Genomic DNA, 21,274 nt, shown 5'->3' with positions numbered 1-21,274 from the left:
ACTTGCCCAGACTATATTACAATATGAAAGATAAGGAAAAATTAAACTGTAATAAAGAATAAGGAGACAGTTTGCAGAGACAAGGTGTCTACCCTCCGTATGATTCCAACAGATTTGTTTATTTTTCTACTACAGTTTTTTTCGATTGGTTACACACATTTTCTGAAAGCATACCTCATCCTCTCAGAACTCTACACACAAATCAAAAAACACACACACAATGGGCAAAACCCCTCACTTCTCCTGCAAAATTAAACTTTACATTTAAAACAATGTTATTTAATCTCAAAATTTTATTTTGTTTTCAAATGACACACACAAACCATCATATGAATAGACATTTATAAGAACCATTTGAACACTGATGTGCTCAATGTAAAACACTTCTTCATTCATCATAGTGATTTAGGCCTTTTTTTGTTCAGTGTTACACTTACTACAGACAGTACATACATCAGTGTGTTGAAAAATATTTGAGAATATTGTTTTTATACTCAGAACACACAAATACACGGTAACAAATATATTTGTTACCCCCTTTGTCCAAATATATTTAATTTACAGTTTTTCTCAATTGCTTAGACACATTTCTGGAATGTGTACTGTGTTTTCTCCAAACTCTAAACACACATCTTCATACTTACACTGTTTTGGCCAAACCCTTGACTTTTGACCCAAAATCAAACACTGTAGTCAAAACCATATTATCTGTCGTATAAACCTAACTTTGCATTCAAAATACACACAAAGCCCTCAAATAAATTCAACCTTCTGAATACCCTTTAGACACTGCTGGGAGGAATTGAAAACACTATTATAAAAAGGTTTTCAAGAACCATTGACTATAAATAAATTGTAATTTGGGGAACAAAGGCTAAGAAAACAAGGAAATAAACAAATCATCATAGGGATTTCTGTCATAGTGTGGCATGGATCTCATTTGAGATTGTTGTTCTTCTTCCTCTTCCTCTGCCTCTTCCTCTCCCTTGTCCACCTCCTCTCATTTGGACAATTCTTCCTTTTCTTCTGATATTTTCATCCACGATTTCAAAGTACAGATGAGCTTACCTTTGTATTCATTCCAAACCCCTGATTGCTTGTTGAGTATATTTGCTTGTTAGTGCTCACACATGGATAATTGGTTGGTAAGGGTGTTTGAATTGCGCTGTTTTGGATTTATTTATCAAATGGCAGTGTTTTCTGAATTACATAATGGTGATAATTGTGTCTTAAAGTAAGAGGTGTGTTTAGACTTTTGCAAAGAAGTGTGAATGAACCTGAGAAATGTGTCAAAAAGGGTAAATTGTGTTTAAAGATTGGGGTACATGGTCTTTCTGCTGGGATTTGGCAAAATGGTTTTGTGGGGATGGCTTACACATACCATTTTTGTGTGTTAGCAATCAAGAAAAACTGTAATTAACAAAAACAATGTACACAGTGTATATCCCAACCAACACAAAGTTGCACATACAGTGGTCTGCATACAAAACAACAGAATAATTTACTGTATACGGTATACAGTTACATTATTAGTATTTTTCTTTGTATTTGCCGTTATGTTATGCCGTTATTTTTCTAGGACCATGTTCATGATTTCAGTTTCCTGTTCAGGAGACAGAAGACGTTCCCGACCACCTTGTGTTGGTAATCTTTCAGTTCTGCAAAACAAATAGTAAAATACTGTAAATACTGTGTAGGAATACAAAGTAGGAATACATTTCTCAAATACTTGAAACATACTTTATTTTTACAGTCCTACAGAACAGTCCACAGGCAATACTGTACTACTGTACTCATTGAGTACTGTATTGATATGCAGTAGGCCTACTGCAATTTTGTAGTGAGAGTAGATTTCTTACCTATTCTCATTTTGGAAAGTCCGGATGATGGATGCTACAGTGTACCTGCTCAAATTTGGCTGTACTCTTTGCCCAGCCTCCCTTCATAGTTAGACCATGGTTGACCACATGGTCAACCACATGGTCAACCAAAGCGGCTCGGATCTCATCAGACATTACAGTCCTTGGCCTTCCTTGTCCTCTTACTCTCACTCCTCTGCCTCTGTTTCCAATGTTGGCATCCATTGCTCCAAAACAGAAGAGCTCACCTGTTGCCCTTTTATGCTAAAGCTCTGATTGCTAATTGTAAAACTGTGTGACAGGTGTTTGCCCATGCGATGAGTCAGTGTGCATATTTGAATGGCAGTGTGTTCCTTGTGAAAACAAAAAATTTTCTTCATGACACAAAGTATTGTGTGTAGTGTTTTGTAAAAAGTGCATTTTAGAACTGCTATTTGAGTGTAAAGCAAGAATTGTGCTTGTAGTTTAGCAGAATTGGTTCAGGGGGTTGGTGCATGAGTTACATGTTGTGGTCATTGTGTCTCAAGTACCAGTATTTGTGTGTAAACAATTGAGAAAAACTGTAACACAGTCAATATGTTTACTCCAACTTAAACTTTCATCAATAATAATTCCTAAAAATATTGTAGATGACACTTGAGGCATCTCAAGAGATTACATTTTAATTTTAGCCCATTCCTTTGAGTAAGATTTTTTGCCACTGAAAATAATAAAATTTGATTTTTTGATATTCAAAGATAGCTTATTTACAGTTGTTCCACAATTGTTAACACACAAAAATCAAAAATTTGGCACAATTTTCACAACCTTCACTTCATGTACCGATTGCTCGACCGAATTTGGCACTACTTCACAATCCCTTATCGCATTAGACCCTGACTTGCCTTGTTTACACACTGATGTCAATTACACATCACCTTGTTGTCAAAATACTACACACAATGTTCAGTTGTTGCACACACACCTACAACACACAACTATTCAAATCTCTAAACACTCAGGTCTGGTAAGCAATTTAAAATCAGGACTGCAGCATAAAAAGGGCCTTGGGCCTCTGGTTTTGTTTGGTGAACAATGGAGAACTTAGAACATATTGACAACCACAGAAGGAGAGGGGTAAGAGTGAGAGGAGGAAGAGGAGGACAAGAAGGAGGGGGACAAGGGGGAGGAGGAGTAGCAGGTAGAGGAGTAGGAGGACAGAGAGAAGGAAGAGGAGGGTAAGAGGAGGACAAAGATGAAGAGGAGGACAAGGTTGAGGAGGACAAGGAGAAGGAGGAGGAAGAGGAGAAGGACATGGACAAGAAGAAGGAGGAGGAGGAGGAGGAGGAGGAGGAGGAGAAAGAAGGAGAACGGTCATCTCTAATGAGATTCGGGCCACTGTGGTAGACCATGTGCTCAACCATGGTTTGAGCATTAGGGAGGCTGGCCAGAGGGTCCAACCAAATCTCAGCCACTTCACAGTTGCTGCCATCATTAGTTCAATCAGGAGAGACCTGGTATGAGTAAGTGATGTTTATTACAGAATGATAATTGTACTACAATGTTTGGAGCTTAGACCCCATGGGGAATAATAGATCAGAGGGCGCCTGCCCAACATCCGAGAAGAATCCCCCACGGAGTCCAGACACTGGTGGCGGTGGCGGCAGCCGACGACCAACAAGTCGAACACAGAGACAGGAACCGGGTGGCGACGGGGAGGTGGAGGGTCGCGCACTTGATAGCCTGGACAAACTACACGGGGAGAGAATCTTATTTAAAGGCACGATCATGTGATTCTTCAACAGCGTTAATTGATAGACGGGAGCGAAAATCGAACTGAACCATATGACAGCCCAACATAGGAAAGAGGGAAAGAAGAGCGTTCTTAGTGGGGGGAGTTAGAAGTGAAATTGTCGAAGATGCCCAAGTGCAGGGAGCGGTCTTGCCTGACTGAACTTGCGCTATGCTTCATAACCTTCAGGATGGAGAACAGGTACAAAATCTATTTGCCTTGTGTACTGTAATACTGCATATCCATAGAATACAGTGTGCTCAGAGTATTTGTATTTTTCAGGACTGAAAGAGAACCACACCGTGGAGGAAGAACAGACACTTTCACAGCCGAACATTTTATTACAGTTTTTCACAATTGCTCAAACACATTTCTTGAAACAGTCACCCATTTTCTCAAAATCTTCTTCAAGCACTATTTACAAAACCTCTGAATCCTCTTGCAAAATGAAACTTTCGCCTCAAAACAGTTTTACCTGTGCTCAAAATCAAACACTCCTCTCACATCATAAACAAAGTGATCAAAATTATACACTATCAAGTAGTCAGGTGGCTGAGCGGTTAGAGAATCGGGCTAGTAACCAGAAGGTCGCTGGTTCAATTCCCGGCAATGCCACATGACGTTGTGTCCTTGGGCAAGGCACTTCACCCTACTTGTCTCGGGGGAATGTCCCTGTACTTCATTGTAAGTCGCTCTGGATAAGAGCGTCTGCTAAATGACTAGATGTAAATGTAACAAATTTTATATTTATCCGTCATTGTCTTTTGATGAATGAAAACATGTTCTATCATAGTAGCTCAATTTATCAGAAATTACTACTCTGCTTTGCTCTTTGCAATTTTTCTTGTTCTTTCTCCTCCTCGTACCCCTATACAGTACTGTACCCTGCATCTCACTACTCACAACTCACTCTTGTTCTTTGTTGATATGAACCTGCAACCAGCCATTGTTTCCATTTATTCCTGCCTGTGAGAAGTGTGAACAAATTCAATCTTTCAAGGGGATTCTCTCTGCTCGTTGATTTCAGGCTTACCAACATTCAACTAAGCATATCTTCTCCAAATATTTGTTGTCCTAATATATTTAAATGTCTGACAAATCATTTGATTACAATCTGTACTTTCATAATCTGTGAATAACAGATAATTGACCTTGACCTATTTCAGGAGCAAAATACCAGCACCTCTCACACACAATACACGCATACACATGCACACAACCACACACAATTACTTTCACATTCTGGAATTAAAATGTATAACACATTGTATTAATTTAGCAAACTTGCATTCAAAGCAACATAATGGGGGATTTGAACCTGCAAATTTTGATCTGCAGTCAAATGTCCTACTCCTCAGCAAAAACCCATTTCTACAAAAATGTGATGATTAAAATGTGCTTTCCACAAGGGGGCAGAATTTGTCGTTAAAGCAGCAGATCATATAGAATCTAAATGTGTTACATAATCTAACCTTAGCCGAACATGATCTAGCCGTAAGAACAAATAATTGAACTCTAACCCAACATTATTCATTCCTAACCTTAAACCAACATGATATAACCAACATGATATAATTTTAACACTAATCCAACATGGATTAACCCTAACCCTACAGGATTCAATACAAACCCTAATTGAACACCATCTAACCCTAACTCAACATGATCTAACTATAACCAAACATGATCTAACCCTAAATAAACATGATCTAACCCTCGTCCAACATGATTTACTGTAACCCACCATGATCTAAAGTCGTGAGTGAATGGATAGATAGATGGTGGGAGAGTAAGTGGTTTTCTGACAGTGAAATTATAGATGCAGAAAGTTAAATAACACACACAATGGTTAAAGATGAGGATGATGACAATCACTTCTCCTCCCTCACTCTCAACTCCCCTCCTATCCTCTCCTCCCCCCTCGTCCTCCCCTCTTATACCTCCTCTGCCCATATCTTTCTTTCCTCTCTTCCCCCCTCTCCTCCTTTCCGTTCTCTACTCTCCAGGATAAATGTGTTTCAATCCCTCTCTATATTACCGGAGTTTATTGACAAGAACAAGGTATATACTTGCCATGAAACATACGGCAGGCTTCACATTAAAGAGAGATGCAACGACAACACAGACAGGACAGAAAGAGAGAGAGAGATAGAGCGAGCTAGAGAGAGAGATGTCCAGGATCCAATGACGCCCGCACTGACATCACTAGGCGCAAAGGAGAAGAGGAGAGGAAAAGCGCTTAGGTTAATAGGCTGATGCTCGTGGTCCGGCTCATGCACAAGATGTGCGGTGGTTATGTATTGAACTTTTAAGAGATACTACTTAAACGTAGCGCTAGAGAAGAATTGGCGAGAGTGGGAAAGACTGATCGAGGGTCCTCGAGCTCCAACATGACTACACATGAAGAACTCAACTCAGACTCCTCCGATTCTTATGTCTGTAAAACCGTCAACCGGACTAACCGAGGATCCTGGTATTCGCTCAAGAAGCCTATTAAAGGGCTGCCTGTGGCAGTAGTCCTGTGTCCTGCCTCCTGACTTCAGAGAGCAACGTTTGCAGCAGTTAAAAACAACAAACAAACAAAAAAGTATACATTTGAAGCACACATCGTTGGACGGCTCATGCAACTTCTCCAAGGACAAGATAAGAACATTTTATAAATCTCTGAACTTTTAGCCAACTATAGCGTTGGTGAAGTACAGTGGCTGTATGTTCGTTGGTCTGCACAGATGGAACTTTTGGGAGCAAGATAGCAAGTCCTTTATGTAAACAAATCACTTTAAATCTATTTATAAGTAAATGAATAGAGAGGTGTTGTGCACCAGGAGCTCTTTCGGAAATATAAAAGTAAGGCGCATTCCCGGCACAGGACGCACAGACGGCGCGCACATTTTCCCACCTAACACGGGCAGACTGCTCATTAGTTTCTCACAATCTCGCCTGTGTGGCCATGTATTAATCTTAAATTAGATTAGAGTTTTTTGTGTCTAGTGAGCGGGAACATCCAAAAAGAGAGATGATGAACTGCGATAATAGAATTAGATGTTCAAGAATTAACAGAACTGTATTTTATTAACAACCGATCTTTTCAATTAAACGTTTTAAAATGATTGACGGCAAGGATTTTTGGGGAAATTGTTTTCTATAACATTTAAAGAAAGCAACCAAACTGACTTAATTGTGTTGAGTACCTTCTTTCTTCTGAAAGCCAACTGAAGGGGAGAGCAGTTATGTCGTTGCCTGTGGATGGAAGTTGTTCCATCGGACTGGACGGATGGAACAGCAGCACTCAGGCAGGCGGGTCTCTGCCTTGCAACCAGAGCCTCAAGCTGGCGCCTTACTCCCACGAGGCCACAGCAGCCTTTGCCACAGCTATCACTCTCATGGTCGTCTTCACTATAGTGGGCAATATCCTGGTCATCATGGCGGTGCTGACCAGCCGGTCTCTCCGAGGGCCACAGAACCTGTTCCTAGTGTCTCTAGCTGCGGCGGACATCCTTGTAGCCACCCTCATCATCCCATTCTCTCTGGCCAATGAGCTGCTGGGCTATTGGTACTTCAAGTCTCTGTGGTGTGAGATCTACCTGGCACTGGACGTTCTCTTCTGCACCTCTTCCATCGTCCACCTGTGTGCCATCTCTCTGGACCGCTACCTGTCCATCTCCCGTGTCACCTATGGCCGTCAGCGCACGCCCACGCGCATCAAGGCGGCCATTGTGGTGGTGTGGCTGATCTCGTCCATTATCTCCTTCCCTCCTCTCCTCTCTCTCAACAAGAGTGAGGTAGGGGCTGTGGGCAGCGAGAAAGGACCCCAGTGCCAGCTGAACGACGAGCGCTGGTACATCCTGTATTCCACCATCGGCTCATTCTTCGCGCCCTGCCTCATCATGATCCTGGTGTACATGAGGATCTACCAGATCGCCAAGCAGAGGACGCGCTGCCCACCAGGCAAGCCCCGGAAGGATGGCCTTGCCACACCCAGCCAGACTCCCTGCCAGGTTCAAGCCAACGGGGTGAAGGCGGGAGACAGCACACCATTGACACAGCAGAAAACCTCCAATGCCAGACCCCCCACCCTGGCAGTCACCCTTTCTCCCTCTTCCATCAAACTGGAGAGAGAATCCCCTTCTTCCCCTCAACCCCCCCCCCCTACCCCCAACAATCTCCTCCACCCACTTTCTCCTTCTCTAGGTCCGACGCCCACCACCATATCCCCTCATTCCTCCCCCCTCACCCCTTCGCCCTCCATCACACCCCCTCTCTCCACACCTACCAAACCCAAAGAGAGGGGGGGTAAGAAGGGCAAGCGTCGAGGGGGCAAGAAGGCTGACAATAACAACGACACCTCCAGTTCAGACAGTGACCCGGAGCCTGGGCAGAGAGGGGGTCGAGGGGTCAGTGGGGTGGGGTCACCCATGGGGGGGGGCATCCACTCCCCCGCCACCTTGCAGCGCTATCGGGACATGATTGCGACCTCCAAGGGATCCAGGCTGGTGGTGGGGCGAAGGTCCAAGCCCGAAACCACCCCAAGTGCTGCCCGGCGTAAGGCCATGGTGAACCGGGAGAAGAGGTTCACGTTTGTGCTGGCGGTGGTGATTGGCGTGTTCGTGGTGTGCTGGTTCCCCTTCTTCTTCTCCTACTCACTGCAGGCGGTGTGTCCTCAAGCTTGTTCTCTCCCAGAGCCCCTTTTCAAGTTCTTCTTCTGGATTGGCTACTGCAACTCCTGTCTCAACCCTGTCATCTACACCATATTCAACAAGGACTTCCGGAAGGCCTTCAAGAAAATTATTTGTCAGAACAGCAAGGGGACCTTCTTCTAGAGTGGATGCTCCATAAGCAGCCCCTCTCCCTACCCCAGTACTCCCCTCTCTGTTTCAGGAGAGGGCCTTAAATGAGATCTAAACATCTTTTTTTCCAGCCGTATAAACTGAGATATAAAGAAAAGTAAAGTATTCTTTGTAGACTATGTTCCTTTGGTTTCATTATGGAATCCAGAACATTCATACTTCTTGAATAGTGCATTCCTAGGTCTCATCCCTGTTACATTCAGCACTGTGGTAGAAGCCAGCCAGTTCCACTCAGAAAATGTGGCCGGCAGTTCAACAAAGACACTTTCTAGAACAACGCTGTGCCAATAAAATGTTGACGTGTCATGTGAAGAGTTTTAGGCAAACAGGAGAGGACTCCCAGACACCTCCCAGAAGCTGAGAGGAACAGAGGTAGAATAAAATATTGTTCTTAGTGGCAGAGGGAGAGAGAAAAAGAGAAGGAGGTAGAGAGAGAAAGGGAGGGAGAGACAGAGAGAGATCTGTCCTGTTATCACAAGCACATCCAGATATCTGTTAGCTCAAGGCAGCACAGCAGACCACAAGGAAGGCACCTGACTGAGTCTTGTTAGGGTCTGACTTACCCTATCCTGCTCAGCCCACTGTCAGTCTGGCCAGCCCTACTCCACCCTGGCTTGCCACACTCAACCCCTGCTAGCCCTACCCCCCTGGCCAGCCCTACCTCATCCTGGCCAGCCACATACTGGCTAGGTCCACCCCAACAGGCTCAACTTGTGTTGGTCACTGTTTGATCCACATGAGAGGGAATGGATGAGGAGTGGAGGAGGAGAGACAGAACTACAAACCTTTTCTGAGAGACTCTTATGTGGGAGCATGCGAAAGCATAGACAACAGTTTGGGGGGGGGGGGGGGGGGGGGTCGATACCTTCAGCAGCACCCTCAGCTAGACATGGACAGTGGACTTATCTCAACACTGACAAGACCCTTCCTTTCCCCACTCTCACAACTCTTTTTTTCAGCACGGCAGGAAATACACACAGTAAACTGATCTGGACTATCAGCGTCTGTATTTCAAAGAAATTCTTCAGCCACAAGCACTGTGGGGGCACATACACAAGAAATGCAGATCAGCTGTACACTTTGGGTCTGGATGAAGCAGCCAGTAGGATGGGCTCTCAGCACAAAACTGACGCCTTGCTGCAACATTGCCTGTGCTCTACACGCTCCAGTACAGATGTGAAAAGGAATCTGACATTGATTTAAAAATGAACAATTAATTCCTGTTTCCGTGGTTTTGGGCTTTATAATGAACACTGTACACAGCCAATAGCAAGCCATAGGACCTGATTCCCGGACCCATAAGCAAGGGGGACCTGGACTAATCGGGTTCTAGTTCTAATGGACCTGGACTGAGCTGGGTTCTGATGGTCATAGAGGACCCGATTGTGGATCTCTCTCTGGTGGACCTGGACTGAGTCTGGTTATAATGGGCCTCAATGATGGGTTCAAGTTGGATTGGTTGTGGTGGACCTGGACTGAGATTGGTTCTAGTTGACTGAGTCTGGTCTGACTGAGTCTGGTCAAACCAGAAACTGGACTGAGTGAGCAAATTTGAAACAAGCAGGACGTCCTGTTTCTAATGTCTGACATGACTGTTAATGACTGTCTTTTTAGGAACACATGAATGTGTTTTATTGTATGTGTGGTTAAAGGGGAGGATTCACCAAGGTTACAGCACAGCAGTGGGTTTGTGTGTGTGTGTGTCGGCTGTCTCCACACAGAACTACTGCCTTAGAAAGTGGTCTGGTATGATGGGGCTGTGGGGAAAGCAAGCTACAGACATAGACCAAGGGATGCAGTAAGAGTGTGTGTGACAGTGTGTAATAGAGTGTGTGAGAGAGAGAGTGTGGAATGTTCTGCATAAGCCTTTTGAGTACTATGGCAGGGGTTCTCAAACATTTCAGCCCACGACCCCTAAAATAATGGTGCCAGTGTCTCGCGACCCCCGCATCCACGGAGGTGGTTTACGTATACGTGGGAGTAAAAATAGGCCCTGGACTTTGATCCAGACCGGCCCCCTTATACGCCACCACAGCTAACCTGCTAATGCATGCACATTCTGAGTTTGATGTCAGGTGAGTCAGGTGGCTGAGCGGTGAGGGAATCGGGCTAGTAATCCGAAGGTTGCCAGTTCGATTCCCGGTCATGCCAACTGACGTTGTGTCCTTGGGCAAGGCACTTCACCCTACTTGCCTTGGGGGAATGTCCCTGTACTTACTGTAAGTCGCTCTGGATAAGAGCGTCTGCTAAATGACTAAATGTAATGTAAATGTAATGTGATGGGAGTTTGATAGTTAATGCGAGCGCCATATTTTTAGTCATTTATTTGAGCGCAAAATGTTTTTTGAGCTTTGTGTAAAATAAACATAGCTGTTTTTCAATTGGTAAAACCTTGTCTAGTGAAGGTGATGTCTTTTTGTCTCTTAATTTTTCAGCCCCACCCTTACGTTTCTTAGCCTGGTTTTCCATCGTTATTCTTCTCCCAGTGCTCCTGATGGACAGTCCGCTACTGCGTGGCTGTGCCGCGGTGGTGGATTTTCAAGTCATATTATTTTAAATTCTCGTGCTGTCAGGGGGTGCTGCAACACCCTCAGCACCCCTAGTTCCCGCGGCCATGGGTATTCCCTCTCCACTGAAATCCAAAACTCAGCCAGTGTCTTGGCTGAGAACGCTGCCTTTAACGTTCGGTCGCTTGACAGTTCAACTAATGCAGGGGTGTTCAATCCTGGTCCTCGAGAGCACCTGTCCTGCATGTTTTAGATGTTTCCCTGCTCCAGCACACCTGATTCAAATGACTGGGGTTGTTATCAAGCTCTGTGGAAGCCGGGTAATGACCATTCATTTGAATGGTCATTACTTTGGTCAAGTACTTTATTTGCATGCATTCATTTAACTATTTTTAACTTGTTAACATTTTGGCTAAAATATGCAATTTCTAATTGTTTTAAAATGTTCCTTGATTTCTGGAAATCATCTTGCGACCCCCCTCGCTGTCTCGCGACCCCCACTTTGAGAACCACTGCTCTATGGGACCAAAAACTGCTGACCTGTGTTTGTGGGAGTGTGCAAGAGAGTGTGTGAAGTTGTCTGTGTGAGAAGGTGAGAGTGTGTGTGTGAAGATGTGAGAGAACGCAGGAGGACGCTTGAGAGAGGACGCTGGCGTGGCTTCGCCGCTTCTCTAACCGAAATCCTAATTCCTTTGCAGTTAGCACTTTGAGATTTGTTTCAAAGTTAAAGTGCGTTTCAAATAAAATCCATTATTATTATTACAGTTTTTTCCAATTGCTTAAGCACAATTTTAAAAACAGGGCTCACTTTGTCAAAACACAACACAACACACGATTCACACAACTAGACACACAAGTAGCAGAACACCTCCAATCTTTTGCCAAATCAAACACTTCATTCAAAACTATACAATCATGTATAAAAACCAATTTCTGTCACCGTATGCCACACACATGGTTCATAAAATTGGACTCTGTTTGAACCAGTTACACACTGTTGTGCAAAATATAAAACACTTTTACATTAACTATTATTTTCTAATGATATAACCTGCTTGATTTTGTCTGAGATATTGTTACAGTAGAGTATGTACAAGTACATTAATATGTTGAACAAACACAACATACAAGACCAGTACTGCACACTGCTGAAAATATTTACTGTATTTCTCCACATTGTCTACGTAAAGGTTGCATTCTTTGCAGAAAATCAGAACACATTTCAAATTGAATACTGTATAGTAGGCTACATACTGTAAACACAGCAAATACATTTGTGGAGATGAATGAAAGTATACAGCAAATGAAATACAGTAAATTGTTTCAATCATGGACTGCAGTAAGTGGGTACCAAAAAAGTACTGGTGTAGTGCATATAGTAGGCTACATTTTACTGTACTGTACTGTAGACAGTAGAGAAAAGTAGTTGTCACTTGTGCTCTTGTCAAAATGTCCAAATTACTGTTGCAATAGTATATCTGCTGAGGTTGGACTGAACTCTCTGTCCAGCCTCTCTCAATGTTGCCCCATGGTTCACAACATGGTCAACCAATGTTGTTCGAATTTCATTAGATACTGTCAATTTGGCCCTATTCTTCCATGTCCTCCAGGTCTACCTCTCCCTACCATTCTTCCTCCACGGGCTCCCCGTCTCATCCTCCATCTCCCTCTTCCTGCAACATTGCTTTCCATTTTTGATGAGGACAGGTACACTGACCTGTTGCCTTTTTATAGTGCTTACCTGATTGGTATGTTTACAATTATGCACTTTAGTGCTTGTACACCTGACGGCCAGTGGCGGCTGGGAAGCCCCCGCAGCCCCCGCAAGGCGGGGGGGCCCCCACGCCTTAAGGGCCCCGCCCTGCATATCAAAAAACAGACTAATGGCCTGTATAAAAAAATATATATATAAAAAAACAAGGAAAACACTTTGAGGGCGCTCATTGAGAGCCCCAAGTTTCAACTGCCAGGTAAAGGAATTCCGTAATGTAGGCAACGAAAACAGATCTTTGTCCACTTCCATGGGGTAAATAGTCTCAAAATCCCTGAATCTGGCAACAATGGCTTTTGCGTATCTTACGTGCCTTTTGCGCCATTACGCCTATTGAACACGCACATTTAAAAAATGCTAATCATTACGTTCTGCTAGTAGGGTTAGGGTTAGAGACATGAGTAAAATAAAATATGCAAGCGGTGCTCAAAAGCCCAGCGCTTTGGTTTTGAACAACGACAAATGTGTGGCGGCCTGCGGAAACCCTTCACATCGTGAACATTTGGGTATTTTGGGTATTATACATATTTGGAAACTACAAACCTTCCTGAAAACAAATCTGTTTTAATCACTCAGATATCTTTATCACAACTGAAGTTACATAATTTTAAAGTTGACCTGTGTCAAAAAGTTATAGGGTAGAAAATTGCATTCAAAGATTCCACTCCGTTCTAATTCTGTGGTGAATATGGAAAGAAAATCGGCTGCAACCTATTTCTTGGTATTTGCTTGGCGAAATTGCTAGCCAATTTTCATCATACATTTCATACAATTATGCATCACATTCCTTGTTTCAGTTGAACCTAATTCCCATATTTCCTTCGGTTTTTAAATATTTTTTGGTTAGATCGTTCGTTCATTCATTCATACAGTAGGCTAGGCTAGTGTTGTAGGGGTGAACTAGCCAGTGAACTGAAAATGTATATGATGTAGGCCGAAAATGAGCTTCCCCTGTTTGAAAGACCAGCAGCCGCCACTGGTATACACGTATCTTACCCATAACTGCACAATTATCAACACCACTGAATATAGTTGGTTTGTTTGTATGTTTTTGATATGTTTTACTTTAAAATATGTGTTGTGGTGGAAATGACATGGTGTGGCGGAAGAGACAATGTGTGGTGGAAATGACATAGATAGGCAACTTCCAATTAAAAACACATTTTCTACTGCTCTGTGGTGAACCAGAGCAAATAAATAACATCTCACCAATATTTTCAAATGAAAAAGAATCCAAACTAGAGAGGGTACAATTTCTGGGTAAATTGTAGGGTGTGCTTGCTTGCGTCGGTTGCAGGTGGGTCCGTCCTCTAAGTTTTTCCCTTCTAGTGATATTTTCAAGCATTTAGCCTACTCATATTGCATATTTCATTAAGAACACTCTTTGAAACAGCTGCGAACCCCCTTTGAAACAAGCTACTGTAACAACGTTGTCACTGGCAGTATGGAATCGCGATTCAAACAGTACTGCACCGTCTGCTTACTGAAAATATGCCCCCCAAAACGTAAATAAGTTGGACATTAATGTAGGGGTAAATGGCTAATTCAATATAAGTTTGCTAGAGGCAAGCTAGCTGCTGTTGCTCCACAGTTCACTGATTGTTTTAAAGCGCCGGAAATGAGAAAGTTTCTTTTGACATAAAGTTTAGCTGTGGCATTGACAGTACTACACACTGCCAGTGGGCGAGCCGAGTCTGACTGAGGCTAACGTCAAAACAAGCCGCGGTGTCACTCAAATTCCAAGTTTTACACAAATCACAAAAATATACTGACCCGCTGGCTATCTTCGCAATCGCCATATCTTTAAAACACCTTCTGATTTTTGATGTAGAATTGACCCTGGTACGAAATTAAGAAAATACTCATCAGAGATCGACAACAGCTGACGCAATCGTCAACGGAGGCTGACGGGGCTCTCATGTAGCAAACCAATCAAAGTTTTTACAGCAACCTACATTAAAATCTCACCATCTGGCTGTCTTCACAATAGTCATATCGTCATAACATTGCCCTCCTTCTGCTTTTTGGTGTAGAATTGAACTATAAAATTACGAAAATACTAAACTACTATGACGCTTGCATGGCTGCCGCCTAGGCAGTCTCACGGGCGACCCGCACTCGCTCAAATTACAAAGACTTTCACGACCTAAATCCACTCGAAATTGCTTTCTCAACAAAACCCAATGGTTGGTAATTTTGGGGGTTGGCATTTTTCACTCATAATCCAAGCTCCAATTTGCGTGCTAGAACGTCTCTATCACGTTGTATCCATGCGTCATTGCTAACGTGTGCTGACGTAGTGACGTAGGCTAGCACTGGTACCCTTTGTCGACAGAAGACACTTTTTGCCACAAAAACAGTTTAAAACAGTTACCACTAACCACAAGAGCAACAAGTCTCTAAGCAAGAGTCATTGTGATCTTTGAGGAAACTAACATCGGGTCAAGCGAACCATTCCTAAGTACCGTTGTACTCCCGGAACAAGTGCGTCTTGAGCCTTTTCTTGAAGGTGGAGAGACAGTCAGTGTCTCTGATGGAGGTGGGGAGTTGATTCCACCACTGGGGGGCCAGACAGGAGAAGAGCTTGTGTTGGGACCGGGCGGTCTTGAGCGGTGGGACCACCAGGCGGTTGTCTGAAGAAGACCGTAGGTGACGGGTGGGGGTGTAAGGCTGCAGGAGAGACTTGATGTAGACGGGTGCAGTCCCGTTCACTGCTCGGAAGGTCAATACCAGGGTCTTGAATCTTATACGGGCCATGATAGGTAGCCAGTGGAGAGAGATGAGGAGCGGGGTAACATGGGAGCGTCTGGGTAGATTGTAGACCAGGCGGGCCGCTGCCTTCTGAATCCTCTGAAGAGGGCGGGTTGCGAGACCAGCGAGCAGCGAGTTGCAATAGTCCAACTTGGAGAGGTCAAGTGCTTGGACTAGCAGATGGATGGAGTGCTCAGACAGGTATCTCCTGATCTTCCGGATGTTGTAGAGGGTGAATCTACACGACCGGGAGACCGCAGCAATGTGGGCCGTGAGGGAGAGCTCGTCGTCCATGGTAACCCCAAGGTTCCTGGCAGAGGATGAAGGGGTCACCGTCGCAGATCCCAGGGAGATTGAGAGATCGTGGGAGATGGAGGGTTTAGCCGGGATGATGAGAAGTTCTGTTTTGGCGAGGTTCAGCTGGAGGTGGTGCTCGGTCATCCAGGCGGAGAAGTCTGTGAGGCAGGCCTCAATCCTAGCTGAGATCCCCGGATCGGTCGGGGGGAACGACAGGTACAGCTGCGTGTCGTCAGCGTAGCAGTGGTAGGAGAAGCCATGGGAGGTGATGATTGGTCCAAGTGAGGTGGTGTACAGAGAGAAGAGGAGGGGTCCAAGGACGGAGCCCTGTGGGACACCAGTGGAGAGCTGGCGAGGTCCTGACAGTTTGCCTCCCCAGGAAACCTGGTAGGATCTTCCCGACAGGTAGGATGAGATCCACTGGAGTGCAGTGCCAGTGATGCCCATCTCAGAATGTCTGGCGAGCAGGATTTGGTGGTTAACCGTATCAAACGCTGCAGAAAGGTCCAGCAGAATGATGACGGATGACCTGGAAGCCGCTCTGGCAGACTGGAGGGCAGTGGTGACTGAAAGGAGGGCAGTCTCTGTGGAGTGACCAGTCTTGAAGCCCGATTGGTTGGGGTCAAGCAGGTTGTTCTGAGAGAGAAAGTTAGACAGTTGGTTAGATACAGCACGTTCAATTGTTTTTGAAAGGAAGGGTAGCAGTGATACCGGTCTGTAGTTCTGGAGGACGGCAGGGTTAAGGGAGGGTTTTTTGAGTAGAGGGGTAACTCTAGCCTGTTTGAAGGCAGAGGGGAAGGTGCCAGAGGTAAGAGAGGAGTTTAGGACATGGAGAAGAAAAGTTATGATGGAGGGGGAGATGGTTTGAAAGAGAGGGGAGGGGATAGGATCAAGGGGACAGGAGGTGGGGCGATGAGAGAGAATGAGGTCAGAGATCTCTGCCTCAGACAGGGGAGAAAAAGAGTTTAGACATTTAGTTGCGTCAGTCATGGAGGGTGGGACACACCATAGGACACACAAAGCATTACAGAACACAAGAAACATTTAACAGAAAGCTTGTAAAGCTAGTTATGCAGCAAAGGTAAATAGCTAGTGTAGATGCTACTGGCTTGTAAAGTCCACTCAGCAGCAATAGTAAAGAGACAGTACAGACCACAAAGTATCCATCCGTGCTGCTGGCTTTTAAATCCCGCTCATCAGAATGGTGAAGAGACACTGCAGACTATGATGTCCCTATCTATGCTTCTGACTTTTAAAGCCATAATACATATCAAAGAGAATAATAGGCAAGATTAAAGAGGTATGTCTTAAAGGGGTGATTGATTGCAAAACCGATTTTACCTTGTCTTAATTGAATAACGACAGTTCGGTGGGTAAAATGAACATACAGTGAACCTCAAAGTCCATTGACACTTCTTCCCTATGCAAATCTCAAAATGAAAAATGTTGGCTCTCGTCTGTATCTTTGTCACGCCCCAAAATGTACATCCAGACCAGCCCACTCACTGGTGTTCTTGCCCAGTCCGAGGTAGCGTAGATCTCCGATGCTAGTTTAGCTGCGCGCTGCTCTGTGTAGGCTACTTCTAAGCAATTACAAAGAATAACGTTTTGAAGTATAACAAGGATATTGAAAATGGACCACGGTCATAAATGCTGTGTTCCAGGCTGTACAGGGAAGGCTAACACTCATAGTCTTCCCAAGGAGCCAAACATTCGACAGGCATGGCTGCTATTTGTCTATGAGAAGATCCCGGCGAAGTTCGACACTCAACTATTAATTTGCTCTGAACATTTCACCCAAGAGAGTTTTGACAACCTTGGACAATTTCAAGCAGGATTTGCTAAGAAGCTGAACCTGAAAAGATGTGCTGTTCCGACCGTACGCTCATCGCAACCGCAAGCTGTAAGAAGGCTACAGTATGATTTTGTCGGTACTGTAACAGTTATTAGCAATGCTAACGTCTCCTGTATCTAGCATAGGTAGAATGCTAATTACTTTTCTAAACACATCAACATACTTTACTTAGCAAATGACTCTAGCTAGACTAGCTGTAGTCGGCATTAGAAGGGAAGCTTCCGAAAAAAATTATCATTGCTAATAACTGTTACAGACAAAATCATACTACAGCTTGCGGTTGTGATGAACGTAAGGTAGGAACACACTTCTTTTCAGCAACAGCTTCATAGCAAATCCTGCTTTAGCTACATTGTCCCAGGTTTTCAAAACCGTCCTTGGTAAAATGGTTTGCGCAAATGTGTCGAGGGTCGAACTGCACAGGGATCTTCTATGCTACGGTATAGACAAACATCAGCCATGCCCGTCTAGTCAATGTTAGCTAGACTCTAGCTCAACGGCTTTTTATTAACGCTGATTTGCAAGGAATGCAAGAACAGCTAGATAGCGAAAACACCTAGACTGTAGGCATGTAAACTAGTTTAGCTTGCTAACGCAAGAGCATAGGTAGAATGTGTGATGATTTAGCCTAGTTTATTGGCAATGGGGCTAACGTTGTTTCATGTTCCTGACTGTTTCATTCAAATAAATAACCCGTGGTGTTATGTAAATCTACAATTCACGATGCATGTTTGTCCAGATCTTTGTCAGGTTATTTTTCACTTAATTTTTCAGCAAGATATCTAGCTAACTGAAGCTGAGTTGAATCACGATAGCCTATAGTTTGGTTGCTAAACTGTAACTACCCACCTAAGTCGATCCCGTTTGCTTCGACAACAGAAGTGCAAACAATTAACGTTTTCATTTCAAATGATATCTAGTCAATCAATGTTGAAAACAGTGTTGTGTAGACACAATAGATTTATTTGCACGTTTTTATTTCAAGTCTCCACCTTCGATGTATCAGAGTGCTGTTAGCCGTGTTGCTCCGCAGCTTCACTCGTTGAAAACCAACCAATCAGCACGCAGCTCATCTATATATTCATGAGAATAGCATAAAAGGAGAAAACTTAGCGTTTTTTCCCGGAACAATTTCACAGGAAGCACCAAGGGGCATAGAACAGCATCCGGGCCATTTTCAGCCCAACCAATGTTACATACCCTATTCGGAGACCTTAAGGAACCGTGTGAAATACCCCAAAAACCCAGTCAATTAATAGTTTTCAGTCACGTGACATCCGCGGTGACCTGGAGGGCAGAAAGCTGCTGGCGATAGCGGCTCACGCCGTTGGGAAGCAGCAAAAGCCGGCAAATTTACCTTCCCACGTTTCTTTGGATCACCTCTTAGCTAAATAAAAGATATGGACACAAACTGCAAGTGTTGGGCACTTGCGATCCATATACAGCACCCGCTGCCGTATTTCTGCCCCTAAAAACCGCAAGGTTTTTATATATGTGATATCATTAGCTACTAACTAGCTAACCCCTCTCTCTCTTAACCCTTGTGCTGCCTTCGGGTCACATGACCCAAAGGTTCATAACGAACCATCGTTGTGTTTACCCAATTTTACCCAATACAAAAACAAATAAAATAATTTTATTTATATTTATTTAACCATCGCAATGTGGGGGGTCTGAGACAGCCCAATGGTTAAAAGAAAATGCTTCACTTTGCTTTTGTATGCAGTAAAGTTGTCGCAATACGACGGTGGGTCACAATGACTGATGGGTCAGAATGACCCGAAGATAACACAAGGGTTAAACAACTGCTAACTATTCAAACGGAAAGTCAACTTGTCCTTTAATTTATTTTTACTTATTACAATCACAATTCCAAAAAAGTTGGGATGCTCTGAAAAACGTAAATAGAAACAAAGAACCAAATGAGTATGAAAAACCAATCAGTCTTAACACAAGCCTCACACATTGTCTTTGTTTTACATTCAGTTGAATATCGGTGTAAAGGGATTTCCTAATAATTTAATTCCAAATGCATTTTGAGTTTAGTTGCGTCTACATTTACATTTATTAATTTATCAAACACTTTTATCCAAAGCGACTTCCAAGAGAGAGCTTTACAAGAGCATAGGTCACTGATCATAACAACGAGATAGCCCCAAACATTGCGAGCAGCCAAAACATGAAGCATACATTGTGAAAGACCAAATAAGTGCCAAAGGGAAGAACCATAAGAGCATGCAGTTAAACAAGTTACAATTAAACAACATGAAACTCAAAAAGTGCAAGAGTGTACCTGCAGAAAAAAACAATCAACAGTAAAATAGTTCACAGCGAGTACAAGAATTTAAAACCGTTACAACTAGCCAACAAGAGCAACAAGTCTCTCAATAAGAGTCATTGTGATCCTGGAGGAAACTAACATCAGGTCAATGCTCAGACAGGTATCTCCTGATCTTCCGGATGTTGTAGAGGGTGAATCTACACGACCGGGAAACCGCAGCAATGTGGGCTGTGACGGAGAGCTCGTCATCCATCCCCGAGGTTCCTGGCAGAGGATGAAGGGGTCACCGTCGCCGATCCCAGGTTTATTGAGAGATCGTGGGAGATGGAGGTGCCTCGGGGGAATGTCCCTGTACTTACTGTAAGTCGCTCTGGATAAGACCAGTTGTCAATCTGTTTTTATTCAGTAAATCACACAGTTTAAGGGGGGAGGTAACAACTCACTCCATCCATTTGTTTAGGAGCCTATTTACCCCATACATCAGGGATTTTATTTCCATTGCTTTGCTAGGTATCATCAGCTAAACAGTAGAAATTCAATCAGCAGATGCTGTTAAGCGATGAGATATAGTGCATATAGAAAGTAAAAGATAGCATTTAAAAAACTGTTCTTGATGTCCATGTGAATTATGGCCTACCGGTTTTTGATTACAAAAAATTTCAAACTTCAAACAAATATGCTATCTCAAGCATATGACACATTTGATAAAATTCTTTATTAGAATTGAATTGTATCTTATTGCCCATTTTTCTATTTTCTATTATGAATTTTACTTACAGTAGCTACCTGTTTTTATCTTACCGTACTTGTTTTATCTTTCTTAATATTTTACTAACTGTTTGTTATGGACAAACCTACCAAAGCAAATTCCTAGTAGGCCCTTTGTGCAGGCTACAATTAACGGGATTCTGAAGAGTTTCACCGATTAAGCATTTTTATACTAGGTCGCAAACCACATAGCAAATGTGACTCCTTATTAAATACGCTGGTTGCCTTTTACAAAAATAGATTATTTATTGCTGCTTATTAGAATAAATGTAATGCAGCATAGGCCGACAAACCTCTCAGCTGTTCTCAATCATCTCACCATTAACTATTTCAATTTTACACTTCCTTGCTAAGAATGAGCGCTACACGTGGCCAGAGGGACAGGAAAGTGTAACTGTTGGAGCCGTTGACTGGATTGAAAACATAATTTACAGGTATTTAATACTACATCCAATTATGCTCACTGTTCTTATGAGACCGATAAGAATAAGTATTTTACTTAATTGTGCTAGCATTGCTACAAAATATGAGTACTTGCTCTGGCTAGGTATTTCCCGACCCTAACCT

The 21,274-nt window shown here is 43.4% G+C and overlaps 1 protein-coding gene across 1 annotated transcript; it reads left to right on the top strand.

Annotated features, from left to right (window-relative positions):
• Window positions 1-6,860: 6,860 nt before the first annotated feature.
• Window positions 6,861-8,450, top strand: adra2b (adrenoceptor alpha 2B). The gene has a single exon (XM_067228159.1). It carries the CDS (start codon window positions 6,861-6,863, stop codon window positions 8,448-8,450), a length of 1,590 nt encoding a protein of 529 aa, XP_067084260.1.
• Window positions 8,451-21,274: the final 12,824 nt, after the last annotated feature.

The sequence above is a fragment of the Osmerus mordax genome, chromosome 24 (genome assembly GCF_038355195.1).
Source record: "Osmerus mordax isolate fOsmMor3 chromosome 24, fOsmMor3.pri, whole genome shotgun sequence".
In the NCBI taxonomy this organism is placed as follows: Eukaryota; Metazoa; Chordata; class Actinopteri; order Osmeriformes; family Osmeridae; genus Osmerus; species Osmerus mordax.
Note: the sequence above shows the minus strand (reverse complement) of the source record. Positions and strands in the feature narration are given on the sequence as shown.

Excerpts from the sequence above, each read along its gene's own strand:
- adra2b (XM_067228159.1), top strand. The coding sequence starts at position 6,861 with ATGTCGTTGCCTGTGGATGGAAGTTGTTCCATCGGACTGGACGGATGG.